This window comes from Bos grunniens, chromosome 2 (genome assembly GCF_055505025.1).
Source record: "Bos grunniens cultivar Pamir isolate PY7600 chromosome 2, Bosgru_T2T1.0, whole genome shotgun sequence".
Lineage (NCBI taxonomy): Eukaryota > Metazoa > Chordata > Mammalia > Artiodactyla > Bovidae > Bos > Bos grunniens.
This window is the reverse complement of record NC_141166.1, coordinates 114,999,281-115,020,938: the sequence shown is the minus strand read 5'-3', so window position 1 is coordinate 115,020,938 and position 21,658 is coordinate 114,999,281. Positions and strand designations below refer to the sequence as shown.

At 36.7% G+C, this 21,658-nt stretch overlaps 1 protein-coding gene across 5 annotated transcripts in view; it reads left to right on the top strand.

The window, feature by feature from the left end:
• Positions 1-21,658, top strand: part of CHN1 (chimerin 1) — a 200,780-nt gene that overhangs the window by 60,897 nt on the left and 118,225 nt on the right. For 2 of the 5 annotated variants that reach the window (XM_086359112.1, XM_086359104.1), the window contains exons 5-6: positions 10,611-10,642; positions 12,997-13,110. The exons of the other annotated variants lie outside the window; for them this stretch is intronic. In XM_086359112.1, coding sequence (XP_086215238.1) covers positions 10,611-10,642; positions 12,997-13,110 — 146 coding nt within the window. The remainder of the gene's footprint in view (positions 1-10,610; positions 10,643-12,996; positions 13,111-21,658) is intronic. 5 annotated transcript variants of the gene reach the window in all.

Here is a 21,658-nt window from a genome sequence, read left to right as displayed (position 1 = left end):
GCAGCATCCATCCTGCAGCTTGGATTGGGAGTAATTTTGACTTCTAGGTCTTTATTATTTAAGAAATGTGTTTTATATCTGTAGATGCATCTGAGCAAAGCCAATGAAAACTTTCTGGAATGGAATCACCTTTTTCTAGATGCCATGAAGAAAATTCATGATTCACAGGAAGAGGTCAAAATATCAACATTAACAGGAGTTTGGAAGAAGTTGATTTCAATCCTCATGGATGCCTTTGAGGGGTTCTTAACTTCAGTGGAGGGAGTAACTGCAGATGTGGTAGAAATATCAAGAGAACTAAGATTAGAAGTGAAGCCTGAAGATGTGACTGAATTGCTGCAATCTCATGTAAAACTTCAATAGATGAGGACTTACTTCTTATGGATGAGCAAAAGAAAGGGATTTCTTGAGGTGGAGTCAAGTGCTGGGGAATGTGCTGTGAAGATTGTCGAAATGACAAGAAAGGTTTTAGAATATTACATAAACTTAGTTGATAAAGCAGAATTTGAGAGGATTGGCTCCCTTTGAAAGTTTTACTCTGGGTAAAATACTACCAAATAGTATTTGCATGCTGCAGGGAAATTGTTCATGAAAAGAAGAGTCCATGGGTGAGGCAGACATCATTGTCTTTTTTTAAGAAATGGCCGCAGCTTCCCAACCTTCAGCAGCCACCACTCTTAATCATTCAGCAGCCATCAACATTAGATAAGACCTTGCACCAGATTATGACTCACTGAAGGCTCAGGTGATGGTTAACATTTTTTAGCAATAGAATAAAGATATGTATATTATTTTTTAGTTGTAATGCTATTACACAGTAGCATGCATGCAAATATTAACTTACATGCACTGGGAAACCAAATAATTTGTGAGACTCACTTTATTGCAATATTTGCATTATTGTGGTGTTCTGGAACCAAACCTACAATATCTCTGAGGTCTGCCTATGTTAGCAAGAAATAGACTTCTATATATTGAAATCAATTTGTCATACTAAATTATTCTACCCTCTTATTGTGTAACAGAAATGATTCTTAACTGATCTTTCCCCTCCTGGTCTGAATTCTCATCATAGGATGTTCTTTTTGAAACTACAGTCAGATCATGTCACTCTTCTCTGAACTGTGCATCGGTTTCCTGTTTCAGAGTAAAAGCCAAGTCTTACCATGACTTATAAGGCCCTGTATAATCACCACATCTGTTTTGTTTTGCTGTGCTCGTCTACTGTTTCTCTGTCACTCATTTTCTCTCCTGTCCTGCTTTGGCCACACCAACCTTCATGGTATTCCTCAAATGCTCTTGAGCTCTTACTAGAAGTTTTCTCTATCCACATGGCTAATTTTTTCATATCCTTCAAGTCTCGTCATCTCAGTGAGGCCCATCCTGACCATTGTGTTTAAAATTATACTTTATCACCCCCAGCATTTCCAGTCCTCACCGATCTTTGTGTCCATAACACTTCTCAATCTGTAACATATTGTATAATTTCCGTACCTATTATGTTTATTGCCCTCTTCCTTTTCTTGAATATAGCTCTGTGAAAGTAGAGAGATTACTCTATTTTGTTTACTAGTATTTCCCAGGTGCCTTGAACATTGCTCGACACAGAAGTATAGGTGCTTAATAAAGACCTGTTAGGTAAACGAACGGGAGGCACCGAGCACATGTTTAACATTATTCTGTTTCAGAGGACATGCTGTGCTAGGTGAGAGTGTGAGTTTGGTACAGGAGTGGGAGGAAAGCAGTTTAACTGAAATCATACTCTTCAGTTCTGATTACCTCTGTGCTGACACAGCCTATAGCTTAACTTCTGACTCTATAAAAAAATATTATCATGCTCATATGTCTCTTGGGTATTATGATGATCCCTTATTTAACACTTATATTATGTGCTGTATCTGGAAAGCATTTTTTGAATGTTCAGTAATAGTATTGAGTTATTAAACCAACTATTTAAAAATCAACCTATCCATTCAAAAACCTGCTTTCACCTTATTTTAATGTCATCTTTATGCTTCTGTGTAAAAAAATTAATGATGCCTTGATGTAGAAGTACATTTAAAAAGGGATCACATCCACAATTCCAGAAAAATGCCTTTACTGTTGAACTGTTAATGTAAACAGATTGATAGTTTCCACCTCTTTAGCCCTACTACTAGAAGTTACTTGAATCTAAGGTGGGAAAATAGTGGGAAAAGAAGTTTATTTTTACAAATTTACCTATTCACCTTTCTAATATAGTCTACTAATAAAAAAATAATATCAAGAAGCTGAATACCTGGCTTTCAGCAAGTCCCTATATAGTAATTGCAGAGCTTTAAAAAATATAAATATTCTTTATTGAATTTGTAAAATCCAACAGCACATAGAGAGCTATCCTGCTTGGCATGCTGAAGGTTAGTGTTTTCTTGGAAAAAGTATAAAACACAATGGAAAGCATCCTGTATTCTTAATACTTCAAATTTTGATCTAAATATTGCGATTGAGTACCATCCACCCCGACCTGTGCTAACTGAACATGGATCAACCAGAATCAGATAACTAAAATTACTGTTGTTGATAAAATCATTAATGTCCTGAAATTGCTATTATAAATATCATCATTAATGTACAAATTAGGTTGTTTATCCAAGGCAAGATGAGCTAACAGACCCCTGAGCCATGGACTACCACCAAGAGAATCATAACCTGAGACATCTCGACTCTGGAAACTGTGATTAAGAGACATCACAAGACCATGATTAATCCTAGCCACTTTCTCCTATTTGAAAAAACGTGCTAACTCAAAGACCAAGTGGGAATCTGAGGCTTGTCTCCTATTCCCTTGCTAGGAGCCCTGACCTATACCCTAACTTTACTGTAAACACCTACTGTCAGGGTTTAGCTTTCTACACTGTACGCATACAAGCCCTTGCTCAGTTACAATACCACCAAGAATGTTACGGAATTGAGGAGGAAGGTAGGAGCCCAGAAGTTTATTTTACTATTCAGTTCATTCACTCAGTTGTGTCTGACTCTTTGCGACCCCATGAACTGCAGCACGCCAGGCCTCCCTGCCCATCACTAACCCCAGAGTTCACCCAAACTCATGTCCTTTAAGTCGGTGATGCCATCCAACCACCTCATCCTCTGTCGTCCCTTTCTCCTCCTGCCCTCAATCTTTCCCGGCATCAGGGTCTTTTCAAATGAGTCAGCTCTTCGCATCAAGTATTGGAGTTTCAGCTTTAGCATCAGTCCTTCCAGTGAACACCCAGGACTGATCTCCTTTAGGATGCACTGGTTTGATCTCCTTGCAGTCCAAGGGACTCTCAAGAGTCTTCTCCAACACCATAGTTCAAAAGCATCAATTCTTCTGTGCTCAGCTTTCTTTATAGTCCAACTCTCACATCCATACATGACTACTGGAGAAACCATAGCCTTGACTAGATGGACCTTTGTGGACAAAGTAATGTCTCTGTTTTTGAATATGCTGTCTAGGTTGGTCATAACTTTCCTTCCAAGGAGTAAGCATCTTTTAATTTCATGGCTGCAGTCACCATCTGCAGTGATTTTGGAGCCCAAAAAAATAGTCAGCCACGGTTTCCACTGTTTCCCCATCTGTTTGCCATGAAGTGATGGGACTGGATGCCATGATCTTAGTTTTCTGAATGTTGAGCTTTAAGCCAACTTTTCCACTCTCCTCTTTCACTTTCATCAAAAGGCTCTTTACTTCTTCTTCACCTTCTGCTATAAGAGTGGTGTCATCTGCATATCTGAGGTTATTGATATTTCTCCCAGCAATCTTAATTCCAGCTTGTGCTTCCTCCAGCCCAGCATTTCTCATGATGTACTCTACATTATAAGTTAAATAAGCAGGGTGACAATATACAGCCTTGACATACTCCTTTTCCTATTTGGATTTTACTATTAATGGAGGGTAAATGTTAGACAGCCTTTGTAAATTCCATGACACTTCTTGATCTTGTTTTCTTGGTCACCTTTTCCCTACATGTCATTTGTTAATATGTAGTTCTTTGACAGGTACCCACTCCTTCACTGTGCTGGCACTGCTTTTTCTTGTGGTTTTTATTTATTTATTTTTTTGGTTTGTTGAAGTCTGTTATCCACATTATTGGCTTCCCTGGTGGCATAGTAGTAAAGAGTTCACCTGCCAATGCAGGAGACATGGGTTTGATCCCTGGGTCAGAAAGATCCCCTGGAGAAGGAAATGGCAACCCACTCTAGTATTCTTGAGTGGAAATCCCATGGACAGAGGAGCCTGGTGAGCTACAGTCCAAGGGGGTGGCAAAAGAGTTGGACACAGCTTAGCGACAAAACAACAATAATATTGTCCATGTTGATTTTTTTTGTGGTGTAAAATGCATGAGAAGAAACAATAATTTTGAAAATGTAGTGGAAAATGTGTTCTTCACTGGAAAACTGTGTTGTCTACATGCTGCACATCCTTACAGAGTATCTGATTTTAGTCTTCATTGTCTTTGAGCTGTTTTAAATTAGCTCCTCCTCCTCTTCCTAGTCTTCCTTTTCCTCTTTCTCCTCCTCCTCCTCCTCCTCCCTTTCCTCTTCCTCCCCTTTAATCCTCTCCTCATTCTCTGTCCTCCTCCCCTGCACTTTTACATAGGAAGTAAAAATAGATCCAAAGCTCGATTTGAGTATTTACTGACTTATAAGTCTTTAATTCAATATCTACCATTGTGGGAAGCAAGCACCAAGTGCAGCTTTTTTCCTCCCTCTTCCCTCTTTCATGCCTCCAGATAACTGAGCCATTTTGAAAAACAGTACAAAATAAAATTTTGACAGTTGAAAGCATTTTTATTTTTGTATATAGGCTTTATGTACATCCTCTAGGTTGCTGCTGCTGCCGCTGCTAAGTCGCTTCAGTTGTGTCCAACTCTATGCGACCCCAGAGACGGCAGCCCTCCAGGCTCCCCTGTTCCTGGTTGCTACCTGAAAAATTAATAATATTTGGCCAAGGTCATATTCCTTAACATTTCATGTATTTATACCCTTTCAGAAAGCATCCTATAGAATTCCAGACTAAGTTTAAAGAGGCTGCCTCTATGTACCATTGTTCAAATATAAACAAAAGGGAAGTATTGATGTCTGACTAGGTCAGTACCACTGTTAGGAAGGAACAGCACTGAACATTTTGGAAGTGTTCTGTTTTAGTTCATTATTCTAGTGGTTTTGTCTTCAGAATTATATATTTTTTAAAATTGAATTTAAATTAGAAAAAACATTTTTTTAGAACTACTGTTTTGAACTATGGCCATGAATAGGGTTTCATTAAAGAAGTAATCCAAAACATGAATCTATATTATTGTGGGAGAGGAAGGGAGAGGATTAACAATTATTATGTATATATATATTTTAATTTCTGCTGTTTTTAGTTTTTCTTTGGAGAGCAAAATACTTCTATATGAAATAAGTCCTTTTTATTTTTGTGGAAAATAAAATATAAGAATTAAGACTTTAGTTTGGAAGAGTGTGGTTTGATGAATTTGATTAAAATGTTTTATGTATGAAGAAAGTAGGTCATTACTTACAAAGTTCTACAATAAATGTTAATTTGATGGATTCCATTGACATTTAAAATATTGTAGAATGGCATCTGTTTAGCTATCAAATTCTTATATTATGCACTTTATGTTATATTCAATAATGGTAGATTAAGTTTTCTTTCTGTGGTGGAAGGACATACAACATTTATGCAGACCAAGCTACAAAACCTTTTATGAGCACCTTTTATTTTTAGTTAGGAATTTTTTGTTCTCCTCATTTCTCATTTTATCTACCCACTATATGCTATCATAAAAAAAATGTTACCTACTAAATACAGAAAATTAGAGAAAGCAAAGCATATAATTCAGCACAAGTGCTAATTTAAAATCACGTCTTAGCCACATTGACTTCAACCAGTTCTTGTCTGAAAAAAGGTCCTTGACTATTATTATGAACTTCAAAAACTTAGAAATAAGCATACAAATGTTTATATACACACAAACATTTTTATATTGCATATAACATTTAAATTCCCAGTTTGATCTACTTGCAAGTAAACTAGTTTTAGGATTATATATAATCATTTGTACGATTTCATTTGAATCCATTTCAAATTGATTGTAAGGTGGTTGTATTACCAACTAATCCTTTAATTTGATTATCAGGGTAATGCTATAGTGTCTGTGAGTTTGAAAAGACTATCCCAAGTCACTGCTTAAATAATGATACCTTAGACATCCCCTAAACATGTAGGGGAGGAAAAACCTCTATCCTCTTAAATTCAGTGTCTGGGCCTACAAATTAAACTTAACAAAAGAGAGATTAACAGAAAAGATTTATTTCATATGCACTTAGGTGAGGAGGGGCTCAAAGCAGGTAAATGAAAACCCTAAGAGGCAGTTACACCCAAGGGCTTATATGCTATTTTAACAAGGAATATTCAAGTGTGTAAAAGAGACAAAGGAATCAGGAGTCTGGGCTTCCGAGAGAGGTGGGAAGTTGTGGGAAGGTGATTAGGAACTGTACAGTAAGTAAGGGCTACTTAGTAAGGGTTAATTATGCAGATTCAAGTCATCTTGGGTGATCATTGTCTCTGAAGTTAGGTTCTTCTGCTCCTGTTTCAGGAGAAGATGCCTTTACAAAGGGAAGTTAAATCTATGCCCTAGTTTTAGACAGAAATGGGGAGGGCAGGTGTCTCTTCCTGTGTTTGCTCTTTCTTAATTCCCTTCAGCTCAAAATAATCCTTATGCTAAAGTGGCATGATCTGATCCTCTTCACTACCTAAATAAGAGAAAAAAAGAATTAGTTTGTATTTAAGTTTTATTTGGCAGTTCCATTATAAAAATGCAAAGAAGATGTAAATTGGTGTGTGAATATTGTTTTGAACTTACTGTTTAGGTAATCAATGTTTACCTAAAACATTGACAGTTCCATTATAAAAATGCAAAGAAGATGTAAATTGGTGTGTGAATATTGTTTTGAACTTACTATTAGGTAATCAATGTTTACCTAATTTCTTTTAATTCAAGATGTTTTGGGTAAAGGAAAAAAATTATTCAGCAATATAAGGCCAAAATTAATTGTCTTATGAAGATGGTTGCTTAGGCAATCAGTGGAAGCATATAGTAAGTAGACCAATGCAGAACTATCAAATAAGTAATCACTATTTGTATTTGTCTTGGGTTGTAACTCTGTTACTGAACCAAACTTGCCTCCACACTTGCAACATAGCTAAGTCAATTTACTGACACTGGGTTTGGCGAAGGAAAGTACAATACCTATTGCCTAGCTAAGCAGAGAATGGGCAGCTCCTGATGAAAAGAACCGAACTCTTCAATGGCTTTCATGGAAGGCTTTTTTAAGGCAACATTGGGCTGAGGGCTGCAGGGGAAATGACTTTGTTCTCATTGGTTGATGGTGAGGTCATGGGGTGGTGTTTAAGAATCCTAATCAAGAATCCTAATCGTTAACTCTCGGTCAGCACATAGTCACTGGCCTCTGCCTGGTATGGGCCTTAGTTCCTACAGAGTAACTCAAAAATACATGTCAGATTGTTGTGTATATCCCTTGAGGGGGAACTTGGGTGCTTTTATTGCTGAGCTACTGTTTCTTGACTGCTTTTGTTTCTACTACTTGAGAAACTGCTTGATTCTTCCCTGATTAGTACCTACTTGAGTTTCCTCTTTGGAACTCAGGAAAGGCCTAGGAGACTAAAACCTTTTTTTACATACAAGAAATAGGGGACAAGGAGAGGCTGTTGTACCTGGGAGGGCCCTGCAGTAAATATGGCAAGTTTGCTGAACACAGAGTCCTGCTCAGTTTCAGTGCCACTGACTGCCACACCATTTGGGGCCAGCAGTTCCTTAGTCTTCACTACTACTTGTACTTGTCCCAGATTTTCATTAATGAGTAGAGTATATTCAAGACCTTTCCTCTGTTTTTACCTCGGTCACATATGTCTAATAAGGTAATTTATCTTTAGCCACCTACAAAGATACCACAATTTGAGGGAAATGCCAAATTAGAATGGGGGACCCATTCTAATGTGTCTGAGACTCCACTATTAGTTTGTACAAAAGTTATTCTTGATTTCTGGTTTTTTATGGTGATATTCTTTGTTAAAAGATTATTTTACAGGCAGTCCTAAGGTCCTATTTTGCCTTTCCCAGGGGCCTCTCAGTTTAATTATCTCTCAGCTTCCTCAAGGTATCATTTGAATTTGGTATATATTTTTCCAGATCTCTCTCTATGCTGTAGATATATATTATTGCATGCACAAGTGATTTTCCTAAATGGTACCATACTGTATCACTATTACAGCTTATGTTTGTATTCAGTTATTTATCTTGGTGACCTCTTCATGTTAGTTCCTTTAGAGCTACATTATTCCTTCAAGCCATGCATATCATTTATACTGTAAAGCAGTTTAGTTATTCCTCTGTTGGTGTATATTTATTTCCATTTTTAAAATGACTGTGAACTGTGCTTCATTCTTATACATATCTTCATATATACATTTGCAAGTGTTCCTCTATAGTCAAGTACCAGGGATTTACATATTTTTAATTTGAATAAACACTGCACAGTTGTTCTGGAAAACATTTCATCATATAATACTATAGAACCTTAAATTAGTTATTTAAGACCTAAAGATTAAATTTTTCTCTCAAAAGCAAAGGTTTGCTCTTAAACAAAAATAGTTTTGTGGCCCTGCCCTTCCTCTGTAGCTGTGGGGACCAGCTGGCATATTTTTAGCACACTGAGGTTTATGAGCAGAGAAATTATGCAACAAGACCAAATCAGGTGGAATTTACTTTTGAGAATTTGAATGACTTGACTACAATTTCAACAGACAACAGAAGATTCCTAAAGGGTAAAGTGTTACATAAATACAGTTTTCAGTAAATGGTAACATTGTGTCTCTTCTACAGAAATGAAGATGAACATGTGTTTAAAATGTATTTTCTCATAGAAGAAACCAGGCAAATGTTAATAATCAGTTCTAAAGGAAAAGTCAAAATAGCATATATTTATAGAGATTCAAGGAATGTTGAGATAAATTGCACTTAAAGACAAAGCCTGTTTTTCCCCTGAGGAGGGCTAAGGAAGAAGTCAGTTAAACCACTGCCACACAGGAAGAGTGTATGTGTGTGTGTATCAGTTACCTGCATTTTAGAGAATTCAAAAATAGCTCAAAGACAATGATCTGGGCTAGATAAGCCAGCAGCATATGCTAGAGATCATACATTTCATTGAACTGCAAAATTTATTTCTCAAATATGAATAAATACCTCAAGCTTGCTGAAAACAGTACCAGACCTTGATGACCCATGGGTAGGTCGCCTAAACTTGGTGGTAAGGCTCTGTGTGGAGGTGAAGGGAGATAGTCCCCAAAAGGATAGACTGAGATGCTTTGGGAAACTGCCATATTTAATTTAGATGAATCAGTGTCAAATAGACAAAGGGTTTGGGCCCTTCTTGCTACTTCAGAGTAAGAATCCCAGTTTCACCTTGGGTTCTACCAGGTCACCTTGATCAAGTTCCCTAAGCATGCTGAGTCTCAGTTTTCTTCAGCAGCGTAATGAGAATGATAATACTATCTTATGAGGATGAAGTAGAATACTTTGTCTCATTGTGAGCATTAAATAATTCAGAAATGTAATTATAACACCTAGCATGAACTCAGTGAATGTAGTGCACGGTGCCTACAATGGACCACTGCGATAAGCTACCCCCTTGTTCCACTTCTGTCAAGACCCAGTTTAAGTGTCATCTCAGAGCAGTCTCCTGATCGCCCAACCTAAACACCTCATCAGTCCCCCCTTTGCTGTTACTCATTCTCCTTTTCATTATAGCACTTATTACTGCTTCCTATTCTCTTGTTCGTTTTGTTTCTTCAAACCTCCTTATTGTCTGTCTCTCATCATCAGAATGTAAATCTCAAGAGTAACGACTGGTTTGTCATATTACAGTTATGATGATGCCTACCAGTTATTTGCCACTAAATAAATGTCTCTTGAATGAACAGGTCTAATATTCTAAGTCTACCTCAGGAAAATTCCTTAGAATCTATTCTACTGGACCTTTCTTTTAGATACAATGAGCACACAGACCAGGAAAAGCTCTTGGAGAGGTAGACTATGGTGAAGGAAGAGCTGAAGGGGCAAACAAAGGGGCAAGATTATATGGAGATGTTAACAGAATGGGGAATATGGTGCAACAGGAAGGGAGTGGATGGGAGAGAAAGCCACAGTCTGTTCTGACACAACCATGGCATTAAGGTTTTGGATGTTTTATTTTACTTTTTGAATAAAGCGATGTAAATTTTTTTTTTCAGATTCATAAAGTCCTAGAAATGAAAGATAATTTAGTCTAACTGTTTTTACAAGCACAATTTTATAGATAAGAAAAAGGCCTGGGAGATGAAGTGACCAGTCCAAATGAAAGAGTTGATCTGCTGACAGCATTGGGACTGCAGGCTCTGATTTTTCTAATCTTATTCTAATTCTTTCTCTTAATATATGCTTTAGTTTGTCACGTGTTCAAAATGTTGAGTTGTATTCTGAACATTTCCATTTCATAAATATCCTTCTTCTCTTTCCCAATAGGTAGAAAATAGACCAAAGTATTACGGAAGAGAGTAAGTATGGATTATCAGAAAACATTTTATAGATTGGAATATGTAAGAGAAACAGGTAAATGGATACTTTTAGTAAAAAATAAAACCAGGAGGAGAGAAGTGTTGAAGTTTGATTGAGTTAAATTATTTTTCTGACTATAAATGTAATTATAGTTGGTGAAAATATAGAACATAAAGATAAGTATTGCAAAAAATAACTGAGGAAAAATGTGCACACAATGCTAACATATAGATGCAAGCCATGTAGAGTAAATAAATAATACTAGATGTGTATGAGGGAATGTATATATTTGTATGTATGCATATATTAAACATATAGATACATATACACATATATGTAATGATATGGGTGGTTTATTCTACATTTATACTTTTATTTTCCAATTTTCTATAAGTCATTTTCTGCCTAGAAATAACTAATGTTAAAAAGTTGAAGTATTATCTTCTGAAGATCTATTTTCTTAATGGTTTTTCCAAATTGAGTTATTATACATAGAATTTTTGTAGCCTGATTTAATATTAATAATGAGCATTTTTCTATTTTATGAAAAAATGTAACGATTTTTAAAGTCCTTGATTCTTCTAATTATTAAAAAAAATAGAAATATAGCCCTTTGGGGAAGAGAACAAAAATCACCTATAATCCTATCATTCCCCAAATTCATTTATCTTTCAGATAAACAATAATGTCTAAAACAAGTATTTTTGTCTAAAGCTCTGTTTACATTTTCAGGACTCTTGTAAGTAAAACCTGGGCGCTTATGAGTTGTGGGGAGCCAGTGGTGTTCTTTACGTTATACTATAGTCATTTCTATGCTTTTGGCTGGTAGGCTGAATTTAAACTATAGTATTAAAGGTAATACTATAAGAAATATCTTAGCGCATAAAGGTTTTACTGGGAGGGAAATTTTGGGTCAACTGGTACGAATAGTTTTAAGAGTCTTTAAATACCATCATCAAGTTTTGTCCCTAAATTAGTTTCCTTGAATGAGATTTCCTTTTAAATTAATTGTGCCTTTAAAAGCAAGGAGATATTAAATTCTCTCAATTAACTGATGTCATGTAAACTTAAAATGGAGAAGGAAATGGCAGCCCACTCCAGTGTTCTTGCCTGTAGAATCCCAGGGACAGAGGAGCCTGCTGTCTATGGGGTAGGCTGCTGTCTACGGGGTCGTACAGGGTCGGACACGACTGAAGCGATTTAGCAGTAGCAAACTTAAAATTTATCAATCTGATAATCTAATATATGTGTTATTACCAGGGATAGGCTACCATCTTCTTGTTCCAACAGAATCAGAGTGGATCTGGTTCTGAACGATTGAGGAAATTTATGGAGATAAGAAATACCGGGAGCCATCATTAAACATTGTTATTCTAATTGTCATGTTGTCTAAAACATGTTCTAATTGAGCATAGTTACACGAGCTACTTTAAGACTTAAATTGAGAAAGACCAACTTGAACTCTCATAAAGTTCTTAAATTATTATTATACCATTTCAGGGCCTTTTCAATGTATCATTCCAAATTCAAGGGACTGTTGGGGTTTTTTGTACCTTTAAAAGCTATAGTCTCACTTGAGCATTTGCTCAATTCAATTTTCTTTGAGTTAATAAAAGGATATAATATATGTGTAGGTTCTTTGTAAATTGTGCATCACCATACGAATACAAGGTGATTTTATATTTTTAATACTAATGGTTAGTTACATTGATGTTTCTAAATTTTCCAGTGTTTTATGTCAGAATGTTACAGGTGAACCTACCATGTTTTATATAAGGAATGTGTTATTTGTGTTTATTCTTCTGTTAATCAAAAATAGTGTTTTAGCAGGGAGTGAAAGCAAGTGTTACAGTTGTTGGCTCTTGGCTTGAGTATGCACTGATGCAGATTATGCACATTATTGGGCAATCATGCCAATTAAGGGCAACCCAGGGTCCTGGAAAATTGCCAACCATAGACTCTGAGCCAAAAGTTTGAAGCAATGCCACTGGTGTGAAGAAAGGAAGTAGGACATGTTTCTGTGTATTTTTTTAGCATGTCCATATGGTCAGGCAACTACGTAAGAAGGGAATTGTCCTCTTGAGAGAGGTGGTTGATCTTCCCGGAGATGGAAGTGAATTTTGTCTCCGTGATTGTTAAATGGATTGGAGAGCTACTTCGGTGCTGTTCTTGTCACTACAGAGAAGCCGGCCCAGGGCCAGGCCCTGGGAAACACAAGCACAGTTAAACCCAACTGCTCCCCTCTGATTATATGGCAGTACTTTGCCCAGAAAACTACAGGAGAAGGTGGGAGGTTTTGTTTTATCAAAAAAGGTGGAAAGCTTGCAGTTTCTGAATTGACTTTGTTTCTTAGGTTTCACGGCATGATCTCCCGAGAAGCTGCAGACCAGCTCTTGAGTGTAGCTGAGGGGAGCTACCTCATTCGGGAGAGCCAGCGTCAGCCAGGAACCTACACTTTGGCTTTAAGGTTGGTCGTGGACCTGTAATTATAACTGTGCCTCGTTCAAAACCCTCTTAATAGAGGGCTTTAAATTTTGAAAGCATCCAGCATGTAATTGAATTGGTTCTTGTTTTCTTGGGACCTAATTACCATTTTAATAGCTTTGAGACTCTTAAAAATTCCTCATGAATGGTAGCACTCAGTAATTAAGAACTTTTAAGGCATTTTTATTGTAGCTGCTTCCTTATATTTCATCGTACCTGTTCCCTCCCATCTGTCCTGCTGTGTTAGCGCCCGTCTATTTTTTGAATAAGGAAAGGAACTAAAGAGAAAAGATCTTTGTAACTTCTAAAATTAAAGCCAATGTCATTTCTCTTAAATTGGCTTTTGGTTCAGGCAGCTTTCTTTGGGAACTCCTGGCTCTTTCCTACCTATTGAACTTTGCCTGGCATTTTGTCTGTTCTTCGCTTACAGCACAGTGGCCAGAAACAAATATATCCATTAACCCTGCAGTAATAACAGAACAATAATGCAATAGCATGCTTACCTGTTGGGCCTGCCTCCTGCCAGGCCTCTAACCTCATTTAATCTTCCTAACAGTTCTAGGATGTACGTACAATTACTGTCTCCACTTTATAAATAAGGAAACAGAGGACCTAGAGGTTGAGGAGCTTGGCCAGGGTCATACACTTAAAAATTCACGTAGCTGGGATTTGAACCTAGGCAGTTGGGTTTCAGGGAGAAGGCAATGGCATCCCACTCCAGTACTCTTGCCTGGAAAATCCCATGGACGGAGGAGCCTGGTAGGCTGCAGTCCATGGAGTCACTAAGAGTCGGACACGACTGACTTCACTTTCACTCTACACTTTCATGCATTGGAGAAGGAAATGGCAACTCACTCCAGTGTTCTTGCCTTGAGAATCCCAGGGACAGGGGAGCCTGATGGGGCTGCCGTCTGTGGAGTCGCACAGAGTTGGACACGACTGAAGCGACTTAGCAGCAGCAGCAGCACTTGGGTTTCAGAGTCTATGCTCTTAATCGCTCCACATTGTTGCCTCTCCAGAGGCTTAGAATAATTATCAGTTGTCTTTGTTCACTCCTTTGTTTGTTCATGTGTGCATTCACTTATACGTTGCTTGGAAAAGATTTAAAAGTAGAAACTTCATTTAAGAAAGAAGTCAAAGAAATAGCATTTCTCTTGGTAACCACAGAGAGACGATAGAAAGATGATAATGTAGCTTAGGACTCTGGTATGATCGTGTTTAACTCCTCCAATCACTTATGCTTGGTAAGTGAGCAGGGACTGCTCTTATTCCCAGCCACCAGATTTATTATTCATCTTTCTGGCAAAAGAATGATATAATACAGTATTTCTTCATGCTGAATTTGGAATCAATGGCATACTTGGAGAAAAGAGGTTGTTAATAGGAATTCATGGAAATTTGCTCTTTATGGAAAATTATAAAATGTAAATCCCTCTTCAATTAATTAATTATATATTTTCCAGGTTTAACTTGTGACATAGAGGGGAGAAACATCTGGGCTGGGAACCCAAATACCTATTCCTGTTGCCACTAAATAAACTAAAAGATTGATCTGGGGCAAATCACCTATATTCTTGAAACCGCCATCTTCATCTTTCTACTCTTACCATTTTATAATTCTAGGATTCTGTGACATCATGTATCCAAATAGATAGTCGTCTGAGTGCCTGGGGCAGATAAGCCTCTAACTACAGGCTCATGGGCCAAACGAAGGAAGAGGGAAGTGGGGTGAGAGGAAAGAAAGAAGTCTGTACACTCTTCCTTTTCCATTTGTTGCCGTCTCCCCACCTTCTGAGATCCCGTAGCAAGTTCGAGAGCTAGAATTGGAATTCAGTTTTGCCACACTGCAAAGTTCAGATACTTTCCATTATACCACGTTGCCTCTCATAATGTGGTCATAATGCTGATTTTACTGAATGACTCCCCTGGGGTGAAGCAGCACCCCAGTCTTCCCAGCTCCTCCTCGTTCCTGCCCTCTCACCCTCGCTACTGCTACTCGAGACTTTATTTGTAATCACTCACTGTTCACTCTGGCCCAGAAATCCTAGAATTGGATTGAGGAATAGATCAACATGAGTTTGATGTATAGGCCTTGGGCAACATGCAGCTTTCCTTTTGTTTTGGAACAATCATCATAAAGTTTTCACATGGCAAAGAGATAGTAAAAGGGGTTGTAGTGGAGGTGGGCAATTTGTGAATATGCTTTGTGAGCAATTTAAATGCTGAAATATGATTCTCTTAGTTTTGAACTAGATGTATGGCACGGAAGATGAACAGAATGTGAAATAGTTGTATTGATTTATCTATTAATCTTATCTGATACTCCCCATTTCAACTAATGATTCTCCCAACTAACAGTTTGTTTTAACAGAATGTGTGATCCACTGAAGTAGGGGGGCAGTTTGAATTTATAGCCATCAGTGTTCATTATGTTGTTGTCATTGTTCATCATGTGTTTTCTGTATTAAACAGGCCCTAAAATTAGGAATAAGTTGTTGAACTCAAGTTGTTCCGTAGGCACCTCAACCTCAGTATGTCCAAAACCAAGCTCATCAGTTTTCCTACCAGATACGCTTGTATTCCCTTTAATAGCTGGTGACACTGTTATTTAGCCATTTCATAAGACCAAAAGCAAGACACCATTTTCTTTTCTCTTAGTTCTGTTTTAAGATGTCTGTAGGCTTGGCCTTACTCATTTAGAGGCTTCCATCTTATACTGTTATCAAATACTATATCCCATATCAAATGTTTATTTTTTTTGCTGTTGGTTGTATTTTGAAATATAAATTGCTTTTGGAATTAACTTTAGTTTTGTAGTTTTACTTTTATGTTTTGGAACCATATCTTTTTTTTATATATATTTTATACCTTTTCATAGACTCTGAAAAACCTAAAGTACTTGTACCTGTATTATCTAATGATTAAAAGAACTTTTTCGTCTTGCTCATTTCACACAGCCATACCCAACAATCATTTATTTCTTAAGTATTTCTCACATTTCCCCCTCCTTTTCAATTGCGCCACCATGGGTTAGTTCCATGAGAAATTTCTCTATATCCAGCCTTATTCCCTCTAATGAGTGATCAGTTGTAAAATCTGATGCAGTGATCAGCGAAGTTGTAGTGTTGACTGGGACACAAGGTTTCAAAGGCCACACCATGCTCTTATATTGGCATCTTCCCCATACCTGGGAAGCCTAAGCTTTACTGATGATCTTTGTGTACAGTGTAAGTTACTAGTCCAGGAAGTACATGTGGTATGTGTGCTGTCTCAGTATCAACTTACTGCAGCCAGGAAAGAGATTCTCATTGCATGACATGAAAGGTTGTCTGCGGTTGACATCTCACTTTCCCCTTCACTGCCATCTTCTCCTGCACTCCTGTTTCAGCCTGAATCTCCAGCCAGGCCTTGTCCTGCTTTTCTGCCTTTGCTGTTGTGGACCGCTTGGTTAAGGAAAAATGATTGTTGCTCAGTCAGAGTCTTTTTATCCAGTGAAGCATTGGACATACATCCACGTGGTTAGAGACTGCAGCTGAAGATAAGATGCTCTTTATACCCTATAAAAAAAAAAGATGTTCTCCCACACACTAGGTTACACCTCATGAAACATGAAGTGATTCCTGTCACTTTGGAACTTTTTGTGTTGATTTTGACAGCATTTGTATTAGTTATAGTTTAATGAGGTATCATGGTATATATCAGCTGCAACTAACCTAAAATAATTTAAGAAGTTTTGTTGAAGACATTTTTCTTTATATGATTTTCATAGTTTTAGAATGACTTAAAAAAAAATTTATGAGTCATTCTATAACTTTTCTCACTAGAAGGAAAACTTATTGAGTTCAGTATTGTGATATATATGGAATAGCAAGTGAAAAAGATAGGACTGTCCTTGCTTTGTATTATCCTGTTTATTAGATGTTAGATATATACAAAGAACACTTATAAGAAATATAAAATTATTAAATGTCATGTTACTATAACTTTAGAGCTGTTCATTATAAATTATTTTCTGACTTTTCTAAGTTTTTTTTTCCCCCTCTGGACTTGTAATTTCCTGACTTTCATCTCTCTGAACTTCAGTTTGGACATTTTCTGTTGACCTGTCTTCCAGTCCACTAGACCTTTATTCTACTCTTTTCTGCTCTTTTTGGTCAGCTGTAAATCCATTCGTTGAGTTCCTGTTTTCATGTACTGTGTTACTTAGTTCCAGAATTTTCATTTGCTTTTTTTTTAAGATTTTAATCCTCTGATGAAATATTTTTCTTCTTTTTTTCCCATCTTTCCCTATATATTCTTGAACCATAACCTATCAAAACAGTTGTTCTCTATAAGTAACTGTTAAAATTACATAAGCACTGTACCTTGAATTCTTGGAAATGTGAAATAAGAAAGTAAAAAGACTAGTGGAGAGCTAGTGTAAATGATCATGTGAAATGGCCTTTTAAATATTTGCTGTCTATTTTCTCATTCTCATCACTGTTTCTAATAAGAATCTGGTTCTTGCCACATTAAAGTCTGGTTTTCTTTACTGTTTTAAAAGAAGGAAGAAGATTGAAATGGATACAAGTTACACAGTGTAGCATAGTGGTGGTGGTTTAGTAGCTAAGTTGTGTCCAATTCTTGCGACCCCATGGACTGTAGCCCGCCAGATTCCTCCCTCCATGGGATTCTCCAGGCAAGAACACTGGAGTGGGTTGCCATGTCCTTCTCCAGGGTGTAGCATAGTAGATATTCATTAAAGTCATTTCCTTATTAGATAGTGAGGATCAGTCCATGATATAATCCTTCAAATGTTTTAGTCCTGACCAACTTCTTATTAAAGTAGTGTATTCGGTTTTAGCTTTGGTAAATAGTAAGAAAATCTAGTATGAGTTCCACAGAAAGTTTTAGGCAAGGCCAGGCACCAAAGTTATATAAATTCTATTTTGATAAAATTCTTTTGCTATAATATTTTCAACTTGATTTAAAGTATTTTCCAAACTGACTTTAAAATAATTTAATATTTTAAAGATTATATAAAAACCTGCATCATCAAAAATAGCAGCACATCATCCCAAAGTATTTTATAACTATAAAAATAGGAATTTTCTTCACAGAGTAGAAACCATAGCAAAATGAAATAATGTTATAAAGATTCTTCTGTGCTGATTGCAAACATCAGTAAGAAATAATGTTATATATGATTTAGGATCTTTTATTGAGTTTTTTAATTCTATCAGATATTATCCAAAGGAAAGACATTTAAGCTGCCTCTTAACGGTAAAATGTAAGTTTGCCAGGTAGAAGGATAGGATGTGATTAATTAAAAAAAAAAAAAAAAGTATTTTGGGAAGAAGAAAAAGTCAAGGAAGGAATATTTAGAACAGTGTGGAACATTTGGTGTATGGCATGCTTCTGGGACTCGGGGGTGCAGGAAGTTAGCAATAGGATTGCCAGGAAAGGCTGGTATTTCATGCTTAAGAATTTGAATTTTATTTGTAGGAAATAGGAGTCACTGAAGACTTTTAATAGAAGAGAGTAATGGTTATTTGTAATATTAGTAATGTTAAAAATCATTGTGGGAGCAATAAGAATAAATAAATGGATAGGGTGGTGGAAATTAAGTTTTACCAGAATTACTTGATAATTAATTTAGTAAATGATTTTCCTTGGGCAATGGAAAACTGATCTTTAAAAGAGTTTCTAGTTACTTTATAGATTTTAAAGGGTTCCTTATGAGGAGAAATGTTAACTCCAAATTTGGCAACTCTAGAGACATTCCTGTTGAGTCAGATTCATTTTAGTTTCTCTGTATTGGGTAGTGAGCAGGGTGACGCATGTGCAAGAGTCCTGATGATCCCCGAACCCTGTGTCTAGATGTTCCAGAACAGATTTTGGAAATACTCCAGAGACTGTTTTATACCCACAGTCCTTGGTGCTTCCTGTTGATTTTATACTGACCATCAAAATAAGAATTATTTGTAAAAATTTTAGATACTGGAAAGCAATGAGAATTAAAAAACTAAGGAAGTAAAATGTTTGGGCATATTTATTTTCTTTTAAAAATATTCATTTGATAAGTTCTGAAGTATACCCTATGTTATCCTAAAAACTAAAATTCACTATCAGGATAGTGTGTATAGTATCATACCACTTAACATGTGTGTGTGTCTGTTAAGGATGTATAGGTAAGTAGACAGCTGTCTAAAAGAATGATTGCCGCTATTCACAGTGTTATCTCTTGAATAATGAACTTAAAGGTGATTTTTATTAATACTTCTCTGTACCTTTCTGATTTGCCTGATATTTTTAACAATGTCTTATGTATCATTTTTTACAATCGAACAAATAAATCAATAGGATTATTTTCATTTTGAGAAAAATCAAAGACACTAGCTGGAACCTTGGGTCAAAATGGAAGATAGTACCTTCTAAATCATTGAAGATTTGACTGTAAGTGAAATGTATCATCATATTTAAATCACTGATCAGAAGAATTGGTCAGCCTTGAGGGAAACAGGCAAGTCACAGAAGTGTGTTCTGGAGTCCAGGAAGTATGGGAGAGGGTAGTCTTGGATAGCATTGGCAGCGCTGTCTCTAGTATGGAGATGCTCCTAAAGGAACAGCGTGCGTTTCCCTGCCGCTAAACATAAGCAGTTGGGTTGTTTGATGCAGTATTGGTCAGAGCCTGTGAGTGTTAATAGAACTATACTGCATTTCCCAAACTCACTGGATCATGATACCCTCTTTTTGTGGAATCTCTCTGTGGAACACTCTGAGAAATAATCTCAAAAACGTGATTCATTTAGTTCCTCTTACTGTGGACTCCATGATCACTGAGTTTTTTCTTGAGGGATTTTTTAAAACCTTTTTTAAAATTGACATTTAGTTCATTTACAGTGTTGTGTTAGTTTCAGGTATATAGCAAAATGAGTGAGTTTTTTATATGTATATATTCATATGTATATATATACATGGGCTTCCCAGGTGCCACTAGTGGTAAAGAACCTGTCTGCCAGTGCAGGTAGATGTTAAGAGACATGCGTGTGATCCCTGGGTCAGGAAGATCCCCTAGAAGAGGGCACGGCAGCCCACTCCAGTATTCTTGCCTGGAGAATATCATGGACAGAGGATCCTGGAAGGCTGCAGTTCATAGGGTCTCACAGGGTCGGACACAATTGAAGCAACTTAGCACACACACATATATATACACATATGTTTATGTATCTGCCTGCAGTGTTTATAAATCTGCCTGCAATGCAGGAGACATGGTTTGATCTGTGGTCGGGAAGATCCCCTAGAGAAGGAAATGGCCACCCACTCCAGTATTCTTGACTAGAGAATTCCATGGACAGAGGAGCCTGGCAGGCTACTGTCCATGGGGTTGCAAAGAGTCAGACATGACTGAGCAACTAACATTTATTACATTATTTTTATATATATATATGTATGTATATACACATATGAGTATATATATAAATAATATAGCATTATATATATAACAGCCCTGGTGGCTCATTGGTAAAGAATCCACCTGCAATGCAGGAGACACAGGTTCAATCCCTAGGTTGGGAAGATCCCCTGGACAAGGAAATGGCAACCCACTCCAGTATTCTTGGCTGAGAAATCCTATGGACAGAGGAGACCAGGCTACAGTCCATGGGATCACAAAAGAGTTGCATAAGACTTAGTTACTTAAAACAATAAAAAAAATATATATTTAGATTCTTTTTCAATATAAGATATTACAGGGTGTATAGTTCCTTGTTCTGTATGGTAGGTCTTTGTCATTTATCTGTTTTCTATGTAGGAGTGTGTATATGTTAATCCTAAACTCCTAATTTATCTCTACCCGCAGCCCCACTATTGGTAATCATAAGTTTGTTTTCTCTATGTTGGTGAGTCTCTTTTGTAAGTAATTTCATTTGTATCATTTTTTTAGATTCAGCATATGTGATATTAGTCTTACTCTGTCTGACTGACTTTAGATTTATCCTGTTCCATTACACATGTCTGTTTTTATCCCAGTACCATTCTGTGTCGATTGCTATAGCTTTGTTGTATAAAGTCAGGGAGCAGGCATGATTCCTCCAGGTCTGTTCTTTCTCAAGATTGTTTTGGATATTCAGGACCTTTCTTTCTCAAGATTGTTTTGGATATTCGGGACCTTTTTTGTGTTTCTGTACAAATTTTAAAATTTTCTGTTATAGTTCTGTGAAAAATGCCATTGGTAATTTGATGGGAATTGCACTGAATCTGTAGATTCTTGCATAGTATGGTCATTTTAACAATGTTGATTCTTCTAGTCCAAGAACACAGTATACCTTTTTATCTGTTTGTGTCGTCTTTAGTTTCTTTCATTGCATTTTATAGTTTTCAGAGTATAGGACTTGGCTTCCTTAGGTAGGTTTATTCCTTGGTATTTTATTCTTTTTAATACAATGGTAAATGAGATTGTTTCCCTAATTTCTTTTTCTGATATTTTGTCATTAGTGTATAGATGCAAGATTTCCATGTATTACTTTTGTGTCCAGCAACTTTACCACGTT